At 37.7% G+C, this 17,764-nt stretch overlaps 1 protein-coding gene across 1 annotated transcript; it reads right to left on the reverse strand.

Annotated features, from left to right (window-relative positions):
* Window positions 1-1,650: 1,650 nt before the first annotated feature.
* CUNH18orf63 (chromosome unknown C18orf63 homolog) lies at window positions 1,651-15,437 on the reverse strand. The gene is made up of 13 exons (XM_031055679.1): window positions 15,304-15,437; window positions 14,577-14,655; window positions 13,113-13,169; window positions 11,670-11,781; window positions 11,062-11,103; window positions 10,034-10,110; window positions 8,531-8,640; window positions 7,790-7,886; window positions 7,607-7,692; window positions 6,854-7,037; window positions 4,362-5,438; window positions 3,250-3,366; window positions 1,651-1,710 (listed from the first exon to the last, which is right to left on the reverse strand). Exons 1-13 carry the CDS (start codon window positions 15,435-15,437, stop codon window positions 1,651-1,653), a joined length of 2,232 nt encoding a protein of 743 aa, XP_030911539.1.
* Between the last annotated feature and the right edge of the window lie 2,327 nt (window positions 15,438-17,764).

Raw genomic sequence — 17,764 nt, forward strand, 5'->3', positions numbered from 1 at the left:
TCTTGCTACACAGTAAATTGGAAAACTCACAAGTAATTCCCAAGTGTTCAAATGAAAACATGCACTCTGAATGCATGTGTAGTAATACATAATGTAGGAATTTAGAGCCCAGCTTTTCAGAATCAAAACTATAGGCAAGAGTCCAACAGCAGAAGTTGTTTTAGCTCTAGTTTTCTTTTTAAATCACCATACCAATGAAGACCCCTTACCAGTGGGATTCTTGGAAATCATATTTTAACCACTGTATGGAAAACATTGTTTTCTCTCAAGGGTTCAAGCATTATCTACCACGATCAACTTGATGCTGTGACATTTAACTCATAAATAAGGAAAAAAATCAGAGTATCAGAGTAAAAAGAAGTAAAGTTCTGACCATTTGCAGAGACACCACTTCTGCTCATCGGTCCTCAGTAGAAAGTAACAGACTTTGGACCTGTGGATATCTGTGCTGATCACTAGAACAGACCACCTCTGAAGAAGGACCATGCCTGAACTGCCTGGCTTGAAGCAGGACAGATTAAATACTAAATCCAGGGATGAAATATGCTGAATACCAAAGTGTGAAGGCCAGAGATGGAAAGCTTCCGTCCATACCAGAGACTTTCTTTAGGAAAAGCAGACAACTGATATATTTGTTCACTGGAGGAAATATATCCCAATAAGGAAATGAAGGACATGAAGTTCATCTCTGAGACAAAATGCACATTTGGCTACTTGTTATCACTTCTATTGAAGCTAAAAGCCAGGTTAAAAGGTGCACAGTTTATATTTTGCATTTTTATAGCTCTGTCTTTCTATTTGCTTTGTATAATATACATTTTTTTGTGCCGTTCTGTCTGTGTGACCATCTTGCTTCCATCAATATTTTAATCTGAATAAATATACTTCCATTTATCTCTGAAATAGTTAACTGTATAGGCTGCTCTTTCCTGCACCTTTTGCTACTGACAACTTGTGATAGGCATTCAGTCCTTAAACATGGTGAGCTTCTTTTACTACATCCTAATGCTGTATTCTTGATATTCAAAGGAACGTTCAAAGGACAAGGTTGTTTCATCCTGCAAGACTATTACTGACAACCACCCACAATGTGGATTGAAATATCTTCTCACAAAACTAAATTCATTCCCTTTTTATGACAGACAATTTTGTCCTATGATTAGATCTCGGCAACGCAAGAGCATTTAGCCACATTTCTTGTAATGATATCAAATAATATACACAGCTCCACTTTAATGTTTTTTTTAACTTCAGCTCAGATTCAAGGAAAAGTTTAGAGCCCAAAAACCAAAGGCTTATTTTAGACTGAGAGAAAAATGGGCCACTCAAAGTACAAATTTATGTCAAACTCCTCTAAGTTCTAGTAAGTACAAAATGCCTTTTTTTAACATTGTTTGTTTCACAAAAAAAAAAAACCACAACGCTTTCTTTTCTAGCGTCCTTTGCAATTTAGTTACCTCAGTTACCTCATCAGTTTGCTCTAGAAGCAATTTCTTAAGTAAAGTGATTCTTTTGTAGACAGCTGATACCATCATCATGATCCAAAAGTGCAGGAACTATTACAGACATGTGATATTATTTTAATAAAAGAAAATATTTAAAATTTCTAATAAACATACCCAGAGTTTTCTTTCAATGTTCCAGAATACCTTAGGTAGAAGTTTTACTTCTTTTGGCTCTCTTTAACCTTGAATAACCTTCTTCTTTCTGCTTACAAAAACAAGACAAACAGAAAAGGGCAAAAGCCAATAAAGTAAATGAAGCAGCAATACTAAGCTAAAAGTTCAACCAAAAAAATTGTTTCTGAGTGAAATGCTTAGTTGAGTAAGAAGTAATTAATAAAAGTTTCTGTTTTCCAATAAAAATAATTTGAAGTATGTTTATAAGTACAATGGCTAAATAATTAGGACCACAGCTACTTTGAAAATACCCTTTACATAGTGGTAACCATGACTTTCAAAACCAGCTATCATTTCTGATGATCAGTAATGACAGGCTTATTCTTCAGAGATGTGTTTAGCAGTGTCCCCAATTAGCACCATCATATTTTAATCTGGGGACAGGAGGAATCAGCCTAATGAGCATCAGAGAGTCCATCCTGATGCCAATTAACAGATAAGTCTCTTTCCTAGTCCTGACACAGCAATGAAACTTCCTGAGAACTGTGCATCCACCTCTCTTGAGTCCAGCAGTGGCAGTGAGAACTTGCTGTGTCCTGACACTTTCCAAAAGTAGCTTGCAGGGCTCAGGCAGGTACCTGTGCTACTCCCAGCCTGCCTGGAGAGTGAGGAATGCGTGGGGCACTTGTGACTCCTGACTAGGACAAGGCAGTGCCCTTTCCCCATTCCAACAGTGCTGCCAGAGCAGTTACAAGCTTTCCATGCTCACAAGCCCTGGCGTGTCTGAGTCATTCCCAGTGGTGGGCAAAGGACTCTATTTCATAGTGCGGTGGAAGTCTCCCCTCAATACCCAGACCCCTGGAGTTGTTATTGCTATAAACAGCTATTTTTAGTCGCTGTTTTTCTTCTCTTTGTGAGAGTGACTCTACTGCTGTAGCACTGCAGTGCTGGGCCTGTAAGCACTGACTCAGCTGTGGCCCTGTGGAAGGGCCTTTCCCAGCTGCAGTTGGATGGGGCCAGCTCAGAGCAGCTGGGCTGGAGCTTCCCACACAGACTCCTCTTTTCCCTGCAGCAGCTCGAGCTCTGGGGTGTGAGTGTGTTCCTGCAGCAGGCCCCTGGGGTTGCTCCACTGGCCTTTTCTGATCTGCACGGAGAGCACAGACTGTGTTCCTTTAATTACAGTTAAAACGTCCAGAATTGCCTTGTACTTGGCTTTAAAAGCATAAAAAAACCAAAAAGTCGTTTCTACAGAATGTTGCTAAATTCAAGTCCTTGAGATGAAAATCTAACAGAGCCACTGAGAATGCCCAGAGTTATACTGGGCAGGATAGGACTTTTGTGTAGAATCAGAAAATCTGCTTCAGAAACAGTAACATGATTAAACATTTCAGTAGAATCTTTTGCTGAAGACAGACATTTAAAATGAACTCTTCAAGTGACAGTATTATATCTGATGGTTACTGTTACTTTTATCCTGCTTAAGGTTAATTTCACCCAGAGAGGTCAGTAAGATTTCTTAGCCTGCCCATTTTAATTGGAACATACTAAAAATATTTAAACATCTTTTTTGTCCCTTAATTCACATCTTTCTGGACAGGATAAAGGAGTGTATGTGTGTAGGGGGGTTTACCTGTCTTCTTCTGGCACAACTTTTCTTTACAGATGCTTCCATGTTGCTCTCCTTGACTGGCAAAGTTGGTTTTGATGTCAGTGTTTCACATGTCAGATACTTGTTCCCTGTAATCATCTAAAAGTACAGAAGTTTACACCTTCATTAGAAAAAACACCCCACAACATTTTGAACAAGATCTCTAACTTTTAAAATTACCTGCTTTTTCAAAAGGTGCCCTCATCACACAAAGCTGAGATAACCCACCAAATTACATGGTATTACATGGTATAGATGAAAAACGTGATAAGCCCAAGACATTTCATCTGTGTGTCCAACATATGGAATATCATCCTCATAAAAATTGCACTGAAATCAGCTCAACTATTTATTTAATTGAAATGCAGGGAGAAGAACAGAAAAATTAGGTGCTAAAGTACTCCTAGCTGTCACCTAATCATAACTTTTACTCAAAATAGAGCTAACTTCAAAGCTAGACCACCTTGCTTTGGGACCCATTCAGTCAAGTTCTGAGAGTAATGGAAGGCTAACAAACCCCAAAACCTCCCTCTGCAATTTGTTCTAGTAGCTAACTAGCTGTTCTCACACTGAGGATTTTTTCCTCACGTCCAGTGGGATTTTTTTCCTGTTGCAACTTGTGCTTTTTGTGAAACTGTAATTAAACTTGTATTTACAAAACTTCCATATTTGTCTAGTAGCACAATGCCTTACACACAACTGCTGTCAGCACTACACAATTGATGAGGTTTGAGATTCCTTTCAGGAGGAAGGAATGATTCCATTAATATGGCTTTATGTGGAGATAGACTGAACACCAAAAAATGTCACCATGTTAACCTCACACAGACCTGGATAAACTGTCTAAAACAAAGGAAAACTAATTACCCATCATAAAAGTCTCAAATTAAAGAAGCGTTCCTTTCACAAAACACAGTTAATCATCTTCCCTTTCAGAAAAAAAGCAGCAGTGGCTGAAAACATTAAGTTCTATGGTAGAATTTTAGAAAACTATATTGAGAATGATGGTAGAACATGATGAAAGTCATGCTCTTTATTGCTTAATGTTGTTTTTGAATTAGTGAGAAGAAGTGAGAATGAGCCCTGCTCTTTACCTGTTCAAAGTTAGGTTTGGAATGGTGACTGGTTGTCTCAGCAGTACAGTCCTTAGAGTGGCATGCTGCTTTGTTTTCTTCGCTTTTGGCCATGCACACTGTATCTTTGAAGACAGATTCATGAATATTTAACCCAGCTCCTTTATTTGATCTCTTTGTTTGTTGCAGTGACAAACTGGAATTTGTCATTTCACTCTCTAATTTACAAATCTGCAAATGCACATCCATTGACTGGTGTTGTTTCTCAAGAAATTGAGTAGTATTTTGACTTGTAAACTTTTTCCCCTTTCTTGCACTGGAAGTAGAAGATTCATGTGTATTCAGACATGGACTGGTGTTTGATTTCTGAAGCACTGGTCCAACATTCTTAAGAAAGAATGGAGAATTTGTCTTTTTGTGACTGACCTCACTTGGACTCCCACTTGAAGCTGAGTTTTCAGAAAAATCAGAGTTAGCATTTTGTCCACTAGACTGGGTTTTCCATCGGAATATGGGTGCACCATGTGTTGTGTGTGTCTTCATGTTCTTTACCTGAAGAATGTTGCTGTCAGTAGGAGTTTTGACTGGCATATTTTGAATGTGTTTGAAAACCTGAATTATGCTGGATTTGTGCACAGAGAGCATAGAAGACGAAACGCCCACACTTTTCATTGGTGAATGCCTTTCAGCACTTTCCTTTTTCTTCCTATCTGTTTGATTTGTGATCCTTCCATTCATTTGCATCAACTTTCCTTTGAAAATTGGTATAATTTTGCTGACTTTTGGGAGAGTGGATCCAAAGGCTGAGTTTACAGGCGTTCCTAAAGATTTTGCAGTTGGTACCTCTGGTACGCCTGGTATTTGCTTGTTGCTCATTGATTTCTCTGTTGCTTCAATGCTAACCCCTCCTGGACTCTTACTGCTACTCGAAAACCTGTGTGCTCCTGGCTCTTTGATCAAACGCTCCATCCAGTGGCTGTTTTCCGTACTGCATGGTGAAGGAATTCCAGGCGAAGTAGGTTTTCTTGGAGGAGCCTGCGTTAGAGATACTACACAAACCATCTCACCGTCCAATTTCGTATGCTTAGGTTTTATTTCCTGCAACACATCAAGAGCTGCTAAATTGAATAAACTGGGTTTAACGTGCTGATAGTGCCACCTAATGCATTGCTATATGGTATCAACCTAATACATATCATAATATATAAGAATACAATTTTGTGGTTTTGATTAGAATGACTATATTTTAAAACGATATTTAGTTGTCACTATAAATTAAGGGGTTTTTCTTATCCTCCCCGAGTTCTTTGTTTACAAACTATGCTAGAATATCATATTTCTCAGACGGAAAGACTTAAATTACAGTAATTATCTTGGTTTAGTGCTTTCCAGCTGGGTAATGTCTACTCCTTTTCAGGGGTTCTGCAGAGGGTTTGACTGACAGGGCTCCTCATCTCTTAAGACTTCTAAGAGCATCTGTATTCTGAGCAAAAGACAGTTTGGATGTCTATAAAAACTACAGATGACACAGAGGACCCATTCTAGCTTTGATCACTGGAGAGACATAAACAGAAACTGCTTTCTGAAAGAGGATTTTAGTATTTTAGAACCTCCGCAACTTCTGTCACTATTATTTGTTCAGAATTAATTACTTCATTTCTTCTTTAACACACTACTACCAAAGAAATTTGAGCCTTAGCCTTCATCACAACCTCAAATTATATAGGGGTTTTGTTTACTTGCCTCCTTTCCATCACCAGACACGGAGTAAATCTTATAGCTTGAGTGTTTTAAAATGCTTATGTCCACACAGTCCTCTTTTTATTTTTAAATAAATTGTAATATTACTACTACTACTAGTAATAATAATAATAATAGAATCATGAATGGTTTGGGTTGGAAGGGACCTGACAGATCATCTAGTTCCAGCCCCACTGCCATGGGCATAGACAACTTTCACCAGACCAGGTTGCTCAAAACCCCATCCAGCCTGGCCTCGAACACTTCCAGAGATGGAGAATCCACATATTTGGGCAACCTGTTCCAGTGCCTCACCATGCTCACTACAAAAATTTCTTTGTAATATCTAATCTAAATCTACCTTCCGTCAGTTTAAAGCCATTCCTCCTTGTCCTGTCATTACATGCGCTTGTAACAATTGTAATAATGTCACTGTTACTATTGTTGTTATTACTGCTGTTTTTATTATTTTGGAGGAGATTTGAGAAAGTTCTGGATATCCAAATGTAAAAAAAAAAAATTACAGAATTGCAAATACTGATAGCAACTAATTAACACCAAGTCCATTTTTAAAATGTATTTATAATGTTAGTAACAACTTTGCAATGGCGACTACTGCAGCTTTTACTTACATGATAATTAAAAGTTACAGGATTGATAGTTTGTTGTGAAAAGCATAGTTGTATGCTCTTACTGTGCTCTGAGTATGATAAAGAGCACTTCATACAGTGAAAAATTATGTGCCACTAATACGTTTATAAAGAAAGCCTTACATGCATTGAAGCCCTGGAGAATTCCTTTGTAGCATAAAGTGCTTCACTTGTCATCTTTACTGGAAATCCACACAGCTGTGAAAAACTGCTCTTCATGTCAGAAAGAAAAGAGTTCACTACACTTTCTGCATCTGTTCGGGGGAAATACTGCACTGGCTGACTTCGGATGCAACTTAAAGGGTACCTGAGTAAGTGTTCAGGGATACATAACAAGTGTCTTTACATTTCTATAATTATTAATCATCTCCGTTGAGAAGAAGACATGAGTTTGCCTAAATGCTTTTTAAAATGGCGAACAAAAGCACTTAATTCCTTAAAGGCCTGAAGTTTATAGTTACAGGACTTCAGCACAATTATACCACACTAACCTACAACAGCAACGATTACTCAATATAACTAATTCTTAGTCTAGTGTTTCCTGGCAGGAAAAATCTCTTTAAAAGCAATCTTTGTTGGCCACATTTTTACACAATTTAACTTTGTTTTACATCACTACCTTTTACATCACATTTAAAGTGGCATTATCACATTTATGGAAGCTGTGAAGCAAATTGTACTATTTAACTTTCTATTATTCAACACTGGGACAGAGACTTGACTAAACATTTTGTTTCAATTTGTCTATTAAAACACTTCTCTACTGACTACTTTGAAATTATGAAAGAAGGAAATGTGGCACACTCAAAAAAGAAAAGCAGAGCTTTGCTAGAAGTGTAGGAGAGGAAATGTGACAAATATATTCTGAAAGGATACGTGAAGAACCTTTCCCCTATTGGTTTGAAGTAAACACTCAAGTATGTTTTAGTCTCTTCAAGATCCTCAGGAAGAACATATCCATACTTAGATAAACCAAATAAAAACAGGTATTAGAAGGACAAACTCAATACACAAACATAAAAGGGAGGGAAAAATGAAAGCTGTGTATATGTTTCTTACCAGACTCTTCCAGTGCATCTGAAAATCCTTATATGAACGGAAAGGAGATTCTGGAGGAATTATGTGGCTGATGTTTATTATCTGGCCCATTTTCATGCTGTGCACAGGTAAAGAAGAGATGCTTAGAAAGGGTGTCATAAAATCCAGTTGAAAATATACTGGCCTTTTGGGGGAAAAAAATCTTATTTTTGGCATTCAAAGTATTTAGAGATTATTTTTATGTTTTGAGGACTAATACCTTCAGCTCATAAGTTTATGACATAACAATAGCAATATTTCCTGAAGTATGGTAAAGAATAAAGTGACAACTACAAGTGACATTTCTCTTCAACACTTGCTAGCAGTGAATGCAGAACAAAAGCAAATATCATCATTACTTCTCTTTTATTTAATGATGAAAAATCCTAGGCAAAAATAGAGGTACTTCATGGAAAAGATGGTAATACTTTTTCTTTAAATTGACTTTCTGCTAATAAAAAATGGTGCTTCAGAAAAAATGATGCTCTTGCTTACCATAAAAGCAGCCCAAAGATTAGTAAAATTAAAATAGCATTTAACTGTGTAATTCATGATTTGTTGATTATTTTTTCTTATTTTCCATAACAATGAGATAACAAATTCCTGACTTTAAAACAGACTGTAATACAGAAGTGTTCTTATCACTAGCATCAAATTCACAATTTGTAGGGCAAACATTCTGAGAAATGTTTATTTCTGCTGAAATGTGAACAGATTCCCTACCTTGGCAAAACATAGCACCAGTTACTTAATATGGAATGTTGCTGAATAACTGTGTTTTCATTGCTGTCAAACACCTTTACGATGTTTGCTGAAATATCAAAATCTCCCAGCTTAAAACAGAAAAGAAAGTTTATTTGCAAATAATTCTACAGCAGTACAAATTTAAAATTCTCAAAAATAGTTGTGTATCACAATTCACTGAAACTTAATATATTATTATTCATCAGCTCTCATAGATTATTTCAGAAGATATTCCCATCATCAAATTGCACACTATCTTATGTTAGAGCCTACACTTCCACAAGCCATATAAGTACAAGGTTTAAAGTTTATTGAAATGAGTGAGATTTAAACTTTATTTGAAATGGTTTAATAAGAGTATAGAAGGAATTTCTCAAACTGAGAGCTGTCTCACTTCAGTGCATGTTTTTAAAAAGTTCAAATCAGATACCTATGCTTGACATTCTAGTAACTGTGTGTGTCACTTTGCCTAAACATGTGCGAGTGTCCAGGGAACAGAATTAATGGGACATGCAGTTTCATCCTCTGAGAAGTCAAAAAACACCACACTTTTTCACAATGTCAGAATTTGACTGTCATGGAACAATCAAAGACAGAAATTTCAGAAACATTTGATCTTTCTATTATCTATGAGGGTTTGCATTTATTCACTGAGAAGAAAATCTGGTCATTTCTGTTTTACAAAAGTATTGAAAGGATCAAACTGGTAATAAAGACATATAATGATCTTTTCCATCATTGGTCTATATAATTTAGGAACTGGCTTCTTATAGATAGCTTTAATATTTATGCTGTCTCAAGCAGGCCTCAGAAGAAATCCTATTTTTCTATTTCAACAAAGAAGAGCTTGGATTAGAAATATTTATTTTAGAAGAAATCAGCAAGCCTGACAAATACGCCCTGAACATATGGATATACTCACCACAGGTGGCATGGCTGTCAAAAAGGATAATAAGTTTTCAATCTCAACCATGATTTCTTAAACAATGTATAAATTAAACTTAAAAGCAGTATAGTCCTGGCTGCTCCAAAATTTTGGAAGCTGCATAGAAATTAGGTAGATTCCATAATAACCATATAAAGAGACCTTGAACATGGTGCTGACAACCCACCTGTAGTTGCTCTATTGTTACTCAAAACTGTCTGTGTACTACAGTGTGACAGAAAGCTTTCTAGAAAACACTGCTAGAAGGAAATCAAGAATCACAAAGACACTTCACTGCTATTTTCTGTTAGCTTTTTTGAAAGCCCTCTTAGCCTCAAATCTCAGTTTTACACTTGCTAGAATGCATCAATACAGATACAATATGGATATTATGCTTTTATAACCTGCGCAGATAGTCAATGAATATGGTTAATGTCTCAACGCAATCAGAAATAAGCACTTCTATCCCCATCATGCTAACTGGAAGTCACCTACCAGAAAAGAAGATTAAGATTAATAAAACAAACACAGTCATAGAAAATATAACTGGCTTATACCTCGGGGGGTGGCAGCCGAATTGAGCAAGGCTCCACACTGATGCAAAGCTGTCTCTCTGACACATTGAGGTCTACAACTAAATTGAAAAAAAAAACCACAATGCCCTGTTTTGAATTACAGCTCATCTCTTAGGCAGAAAGCTAACCCAAATATTTATTTAAGGTAATTGTTAGTCAAACTGCTGTGTTTGAAAATCAAAGGGCTAGACTTTCTCAGCACATAAATTAAATTAGGTGCATTTTAACTGTGAAAAATAAAAATAATCATGAATTAGTGTCATACAGTAACTCCGAAACTCAAGTCTGGCTGTGCAACTGTGTGCTTGATCCTCATATCCTTGACAAACAAACACCCATTTACAAAGCAAATGTAGTTCATATAACCATTTGCTCCACTGAGTCATTCAGCACAGTATTTTCCATCCAGGAGCTGTCAATAGGAAAGATTAAATGAGCAAGGCAAGCATTTATGGACACACCTCCAGAACTTTCACTCAGCTCTGAGCTCTTCAACACATATCTCTGCTACAAACTTAGGCTCCAATATCACCAAATGTAATCTTTAACTCTTATACTGGAATAAAAGTACTACTTTTTAATTTTTGCAATAGCTAACCAACATGCTTTGTGACTTCACTTTTGTGAGCAGCAAACAGTACATACTGGACAGTCACCATAGCTCATTTTCCTATCTATTATTATGGAACTTTCATACTACTTGCAAGACTCATAATTTAAGGCAAGTGCATTTAACTGCAATAATTATAACTTTAAAATGGCAAATGTCAGTCTACGGCTGTAGATTAATAATATGAAAATTATCTTTGTGAGTAATTTTTTTAAGGTTCAGTTGAGCTGACAACTATTACAGACAGAACATTACCTGCCACCAAGTGTATTTTGACAGAAGTTATTTCAGAATGAAAACCAAAGACCCTGTCCTGGTAATACCAAGATTGTGGCAGTGGGAAAGTGCTTAACTTTACCTTGCTCTCTCAACTTTACCATTAACAGAATATTGTACTTACCAACAGCATTTTGCCTTCCTGAATGAGACAAAAAGTCTTTCCCTTAATAAACAGAATAGACAGACATTATTTTCTAAACCATATGTCTAAAGTGTTTATGTGAAAAAAAAGAAAAGGAGAAATCACACAGTTTTATTTGTGTCTATCACAAATGCTGAAAGTGAGTTCCTTTTAAGGAGATAAAATCACCTATATCAATTAACTTTTCACCGATTCATTAACATCTATAAGAAAGAGAGATATGTAAAGGTATATTAGTGGGCAGCAATCTGTACACCACTTTTTCTTCCTAACTCTGTTTCCAACAATATTTGGTTTAATCTGGTATGCTGCATTCAGTTGACATAATTATTTGATCTATTACAAAGATAAGAAAGAAAATGGACAGGTGAATAGAATGTCCATTCAGAACACTAACTTTTGTCATTGAACTTGGATAACAAAACAATAAAAGTGCAAATAAAGAAAAAAAAAGTAATACGATAAAGGAATGAAACAATTTATTATAATGAATGAAATAATTATGGAATTTAAATGATGGAAGATAAATGCTACAATAAAGAATGGAAAACTAAATGCTCGATCCCTGACCCAAGTGAGTCAAATACCTTGCACCAAAAGATGACCAGCCTTGTTCCATCTGGGTGCAAGCCTGGCTGTAAGTGTGTAGGAGAGACAGGTTTGGAGAAGGGCTGGAGTAACTGTTTGCGGTGCTTCCAGCTAATAACAACAGTGACAAAAAGAAACACATATTTTTAATAGTTTAACAGATTTTTTTAAAGGCCTCTGTCAAAACTTTAGCAAATATACTGCTACTTCATCTTGGAGCAAAATCCCAGTAAGTGCCACACATGTTTAGCTTTCATCTGCTTTGCTTTAAGAGGAAGATAGCGCAGTATTTGATGTATTGGATTTCATGCGCCATTAACGTGAGGTGCACAACAGTTCCTAGAATGCTTTCACAGGGCTGATAATAGACTTGGGGAAAAGATTAATTGAAGCCTCTGGAGTACTTTACTAGATATGCAACTCCCTCCAGGCAATAGGCACAACATCCAAAGCTGACATTACCTCTGCTGTCAGAGTCAAGACAAGGACATTTTCTGGCAATCACAGCAGATAAATGCAGCTTTGCTCACCCAACAGCTCTGCTTCCCTGCCTGTCCTGAAGAGCTTTCTCTTGACCATTAGCATCAGTCAAGAAACTAACTACAGCAAGCAAAAAAGAGTTAAGTAATACACCTCCAGAGGGATGTTTCTAAAGAATCCTGCAAGGAACTGCTTGGTGTTGGGAAACCTAACAATGACAGATCACCTACACATATAAACATAAAGCAGTTCTGCGAGGTAAGCATATTTGAACAGCGTATGTCTTACTAATCTGCATATGCATTTGCACTTCTTGGAACAAATGAAGATACACCCAGCTGGCTGTAAAATGAATTATGAGAGCTACTGGCTTTGGTTACAATCAGTCTTTTGAGTCACCAATTTTAGTGCATCCACACGTACATTCATAAACCCCATAGATGTTGCATACCAGAAGATTGTAAATCATATGCATAATGGTCTAAATATATATCAGCTGTTAAGCTCAGGGGTTCCATTTCTTCTCTCTGCTTTTGTCTTGTTTCCCTGAGACTGCCCTGTGCAGGCTGGGTAAACCCAAAGGTGAATGGGGAGACAGTTCAGCTGCCTGAACATTCCCACTGGATGAAGGGCATGACACCAGCAGGAGAGCTGCAGGTCTGTGGCCCACAGGTTGTCTCGAGGTCAGTCCCCAATGCCTCTGAGCAGGAGCAGGATGCCACTGCAGCAGAGAAATCTAGAGGTATTGCTCACAAACTTCTAAAAGCTATTGAGTCTGACAAAGTATATTTACCATGCCCCCATTCACAGGACACGTTTTGTCTATGGAGCAGGCTTAGTAACCCTGAAACTTGGCTTCTGTAGTGCAAACTGCAGGGCTGATGAAAAATACTCATCTCTGGCAACAGCAATTGCAGATGAGTGTAACAGTCTAGAGAACTGTGTCATATTTCAGCACTTACAGTAGCTCCGTGTCTCTCTACATAGGCTTGACATATTCCTGATTCGTAAAATGGTATCTAAAAGTAACAATAAAAAAATAAATCAAGGGTTTGGTAGTAAGCATAAATTAAATTCTGGTACAACAGTAACTTTGCTTTTGAAAATCATGCAAAGGAATAGTTAAGCAAACACTTTATCCTGTGTTTTAAAGGAGAAAACTAAAGTAAGCTCAGGCATTTGTCATTGTATAATCTCATTTCTAGCTACAGTCATAAGCAAGACAAGTGAGCCAAAGACTGCCCAAAACAAAGCTGCAGAACTCTGCACCTGCTTCTCTCCATGTGAATTGGGTACCAATCCACCAGTTGAGTCCATTTCATCCCACGGATTGGTTCGCCATCTGAAAAGGCCATTTCATCAAAAAAATAAAGGACTTAAGTTGTCCTACACCACTAATGAACAAAGAAAGAAGTCTACTTTAAATGAAATATTTTTACTTATCCTTGATCCTCAAACAAAACACTTAGAGAAATATAAAATGTATGTGTGACAAATACAATTGACCCCTAGCCATACTTTGGTGCAGACTGACCGAGAAGCAACAAGCCTCACATCCTTGGGATAAACTTGCAAACTGGAAAGTCCCTGGCTCATCTACAAGAGAGTGAAGGTGTCTTGAAAAATATTTCAAAAGGTTTTTTTGAAACTTGAAAATACAAGATAACCAAAGTACAGAAAGAGCTATCAGCACTAAATCAAAGACACCTGTCTTGCCTATATTATTGATTAGGAGCCAATTACTTCACTCTTTAAATATTAAAATCAGGATGGGCTCAATCTGAGCATTCCCTGAATGCCAGACTGTATGGCAGCTGGCCTGCATGGCAGGTTTGAGCAGGGACTCCTCTCAAGTTTAGAGAATTTTCGTACTGGGAATTAAGACAACCTTCCTCACAAAAGGTCAAGAGACCTCTTACCTGTGATCTGCAGTAAGTGATTGAAAGCATGCTGAATTCATGCTATGAAGAATTACTAATCCATGCAGCTACTCAGATACTATAAACATTGTAGGGATAATTCCATTAGGCATGAACTGTTGACCAAGTCTGAGACGAAGATTGGGTACAGCCACATATAGGCTCCAAAAATGAATTCCAAAAAGGGATCCACTCTGAACCTCGTGTCTCCACACGAGGGCCCTCTTTACCCTTTGCACCTCCAGTCTCTCAGTCGTTCTAACTCAGTTTTCCTTTTCATGGTTCTTCCATGTGTAATTATTAAGGTAAACCTTGGCATCAAACTTCCTGAACCTAGTCAGAACATTGTTAAAACTTTGCTAAATTCCACCAGACCCATCAAATTCTGTCAAATTATTATTTTGCCTCAATAAAACAGTGCTGCTTCTCTCTTTTGAGTGAGGGGTACTCTGCTCATCTGCAGAGCAGTCTGTAACTACAGATACTTATTTACACAGTGATACTGACCGCCATCACAACCGAAATTTGATTCAGTGTCCCCATAACAGGTGCAGAAAGGATCTCTTGATACAGGAATAATAATTGTCTACGAAAAATGATGAGAAAGAAATTAAAAATGTTATTTTCTCTGCTTAAATTTATTTTCCTTACCTTTTGTAAACACAGTATGTTTCACTTTTAACCAGTTTCCATTGATTCAGTACGATAAATTGGATTAGTCCAAGTTACTTGCTCTAGATGACCCACAATGATCTAAGAAAAAGATTACAGGCCTTTGGCACAGAAATGGAGCTCTCCAAAAGTGTTCCTTTTGGCAGAATTTCTCATTTCTCCCCTTTTCTTTTAAAGGGAATAACATAATGCTTGGTGAATGCTAAGGAGCCTACATCTGCTTTCCAAATAGTCTTTTTACTTAGTCTCAACTACATGAAGCATCCCAGCTTTGCAGGTAAACACAGATTAATTTTAACCATTTATTAATTTAAGTATGCATATTCTTTAGTTTTAGCCTGTGAAATTTAAAACATAAGAGAAATTTTGGTTTTGTTCCCCAATAGCAAGCAAATCCCTTGCCCAAGAAAAAAAAAAAAAGCTATTTTAAACAATTTTGTACTGCTTGCCACTGATAAGAATTTTGCTGATTTTATTACAGTTAATTCTAGTATGGCTAATAAAATATTTGAATAACAACCACTAGCAGCTTCTGGAAATAATAGCCCTTAAAACTCTTTACCTGCTAGTCTTTATCTGTGTACTCCTTGTCTCAGTTTCTGGTATCTGAGAACTCAGTGTTATTGTAGCAGCACAGAGTTTTTGGAGTTCAGGCAGACTGACAAAGAACAGAGGCTGGTGTCTGGTGCTATTCATGGTATGTTGTTGATTGCCCTGAAGCAGCACCTGGATCTTAAAATAAAATTAAAAAAAATCATTTTTGTAAGGCAGGTATTTGTTTACAGAACTTTATATGTTATTAGGTAAATGAATAATCAATTCTCTTTTGATTAAGAATATAGAGAAAATACAACATAAATTGTTCAGCTAAAACAGCTGAATATCCTTTTTGTATATATAAGGCATTATACTTGAAAAAATAATTATTTGCAAGAGCCAAAATATTCAGAGTAAAGATAAGGACAAAAGAATACAGAGTACATGTATGACGATGCCATATTAACTGAGCACATGCAATGGAGCTCTGTCATTTTTGGAACTTCCTAAAAACCACCAAAAAGAACCCAAAGAACCAGAATTTCAGACTAAGAATATGATTCTTTGATGCAGTACTAACAAATTACATGTGAATGGGAATAACATTAATTCCCATTACCCATGTTGTTGAGGGCCTGTGGTGTGCACCTTTGCCCTGCAGCACAGGCCAGGCTCAGTGTAATGAGGTAGAATATTCATGACAAAAAAAATCGAACACTTCATTACAGTTAAAAGGTGTATTTTTCTTCAAGTATCACCTTTTTCAGTCAAAGTATTTCAAAGAAAGACAGGTAGTTAGAAAGCCAGGAGCAAACACTGCACACCAGAAAAAGCTGGTTTTTATATTAAAAGGTTTAATATTTCTCCCTTCTCCAAACCCTAAAACAAGTTTAGGAAATGGTCTCACCAACACAGTGAAGGCAGCAATAAATATTTTGATCCCAAATTTTATGAACTCACCAGGTATCCACCAGAAAAGCAATTCTGTAAATTCAGGTAAAACAATTACGAACTGGAAACATATTTTGAGGAACAATGTCAACGATAACTTTGCTGTTCTGATTTTCCTTTCCTTTCATTACAGTGTAACACTTTAAACAGAATAACCTCTGTCATATCCAAGAAAAATCACAAGGTAAGTGTTTTATAACTGTCATTTAAAAGAAAATAATGCTTTCTTATTTCTTACCCTAAAAGGAAAACACATTTCAATGTTTTTCAGCAGTCACGAAAAGCAGGGTTTTTTAAAAATGCCAGCCAAGACTATCACTTCATCAGAGAATTCCAAAAGGTACAGCTCAAGGGAAAGCTCAATTAAAAAAAAAAATGAAAAAAAAAGAAGAAGAGAAAAAAATCTTGTCTTTTTGCAACCAGGGAAAAGAAAGCCTGAGTCCGAGGCTTTCATAATGTTTATTGGGGGTTTTTGTGGCAGAGATGTTGTAAAACACATGCTGCAATGCTCCAGTGCCCCGCTTGCTGCTTGAGGATGACTCCCCCGTGGGAATAATTTGCTGTATTAAGCCTAAATTAAATCTTCTCAGACATCTTAAAAGCTAATGGGACAGAGTGCTTGCAAAAGACTTCTCCCTTCAGGGGAGAGGATAAAGAGAGAAGCAGCAGTTAACACAGAGCTGCCAGTTAAGAAAGAGCTACTGGTTATAAATCATAGGAAATGAACACAACCGCCCTCTGTTGGTGGGGACTTTACGTGTGTGGGAGAAATGGGACCTTTACGTGCCAATAATCACAGCACGTGAACTTGAAAGGAACATCAGTCAGGGAATGGCTATCCCTGTCTGTTCTGTCTGAACAGGTAACTAAATCCCCGAGCTCGGCAGCACTGTTTGCAATTTTCAGCAACAACCCAGAGTCGAAATGAAGAACCTCCTTATCAAAGCTGGGAATAACACTAATCTGAGGGAGAGTAGCTACTCTCACTGTCAGGCTGACTGAAAAGTTGAGGCAGGATCTGAGGATGGTGGTGACATTCCATGAAGTACAAAGCTGTCCTGCACTCAGGCTCAGGGCGCAGAAGTTAAGCACCAGCTCTCAGGAGGGGTGACAGGTCACACTGGGGAAGTTGCATGCTACAAAAAAATCCCTCCACAAATCCAGCCTATAATCACGCCTGAGTGTGTCCATGGGGCTAGTGCTGCTGAGGCACTCGAGTTGTGTATGGATGTGACATGGGGATGTGGGACCTGAAATACAAAGCTATCGGACCATCTGAGACCAGAGCAAAGGAAACATATTTTACCTCAGCCAAAACTGCAGGGAAACAGGATGCTGGATTGATGACAGAGCCTCCCGAGAGAAGGGGAGGGCACTGCTCCCTGCGCCCTCCGCCCACCTGGCAGCGAAGCAGGGCAGTGCCACAGGGGAGCCTCGCTCCAAGCCCCGCGGGGAAGCTCTCCCAACGCGCGGCGAGGGACTCGTGCGGCAGCCGGGAGGTTTTGAGAGCTGTGTGGAAGCGCCTGTGGCAGGGG

The sequence above is a fragment of the Geospiza fortis genome, unplaced genomic scaffold (genome assembly GCF_000277835.1).
Source record: "Geospiza fortis unplaced genomic scaffold, GeoFor_1.0 scaffold206, whole genome shotgun sequence".
Taxonomy (NCBI): domain Eukaryota; kingdom Metazoa; phylum Chordata; class Aves; order Passeriformes; family Thraupidae; genus Geospiza; species Geospiza fortis.

Excerpts from the sequence above, each read along its gene's own strand:
- CUNH18orf63 (XM_031055679.1), bottom strand. The coding sequence starts at position 15,437 with ATGAATAGCACCAGACACCAGCCTCTGTTCTTTGTCAGTCTGCCTGAA. Across the intron at positions 13,170-14,576 it reads AAATTTCGGTTGTGATGGCG|ATACCATTTTACGAATCAGG; the intron begins GTCAGTATCACT and ends TGTTACTTTTAG. Across the intron at positions 11,104-11,669 it reads TGGTCATCTTTTGGTGCAAG|GGAAAGACTTTTTGTCTCAT; the intron begins GTATTTGACTCA and ends CTGTTTATTAAG.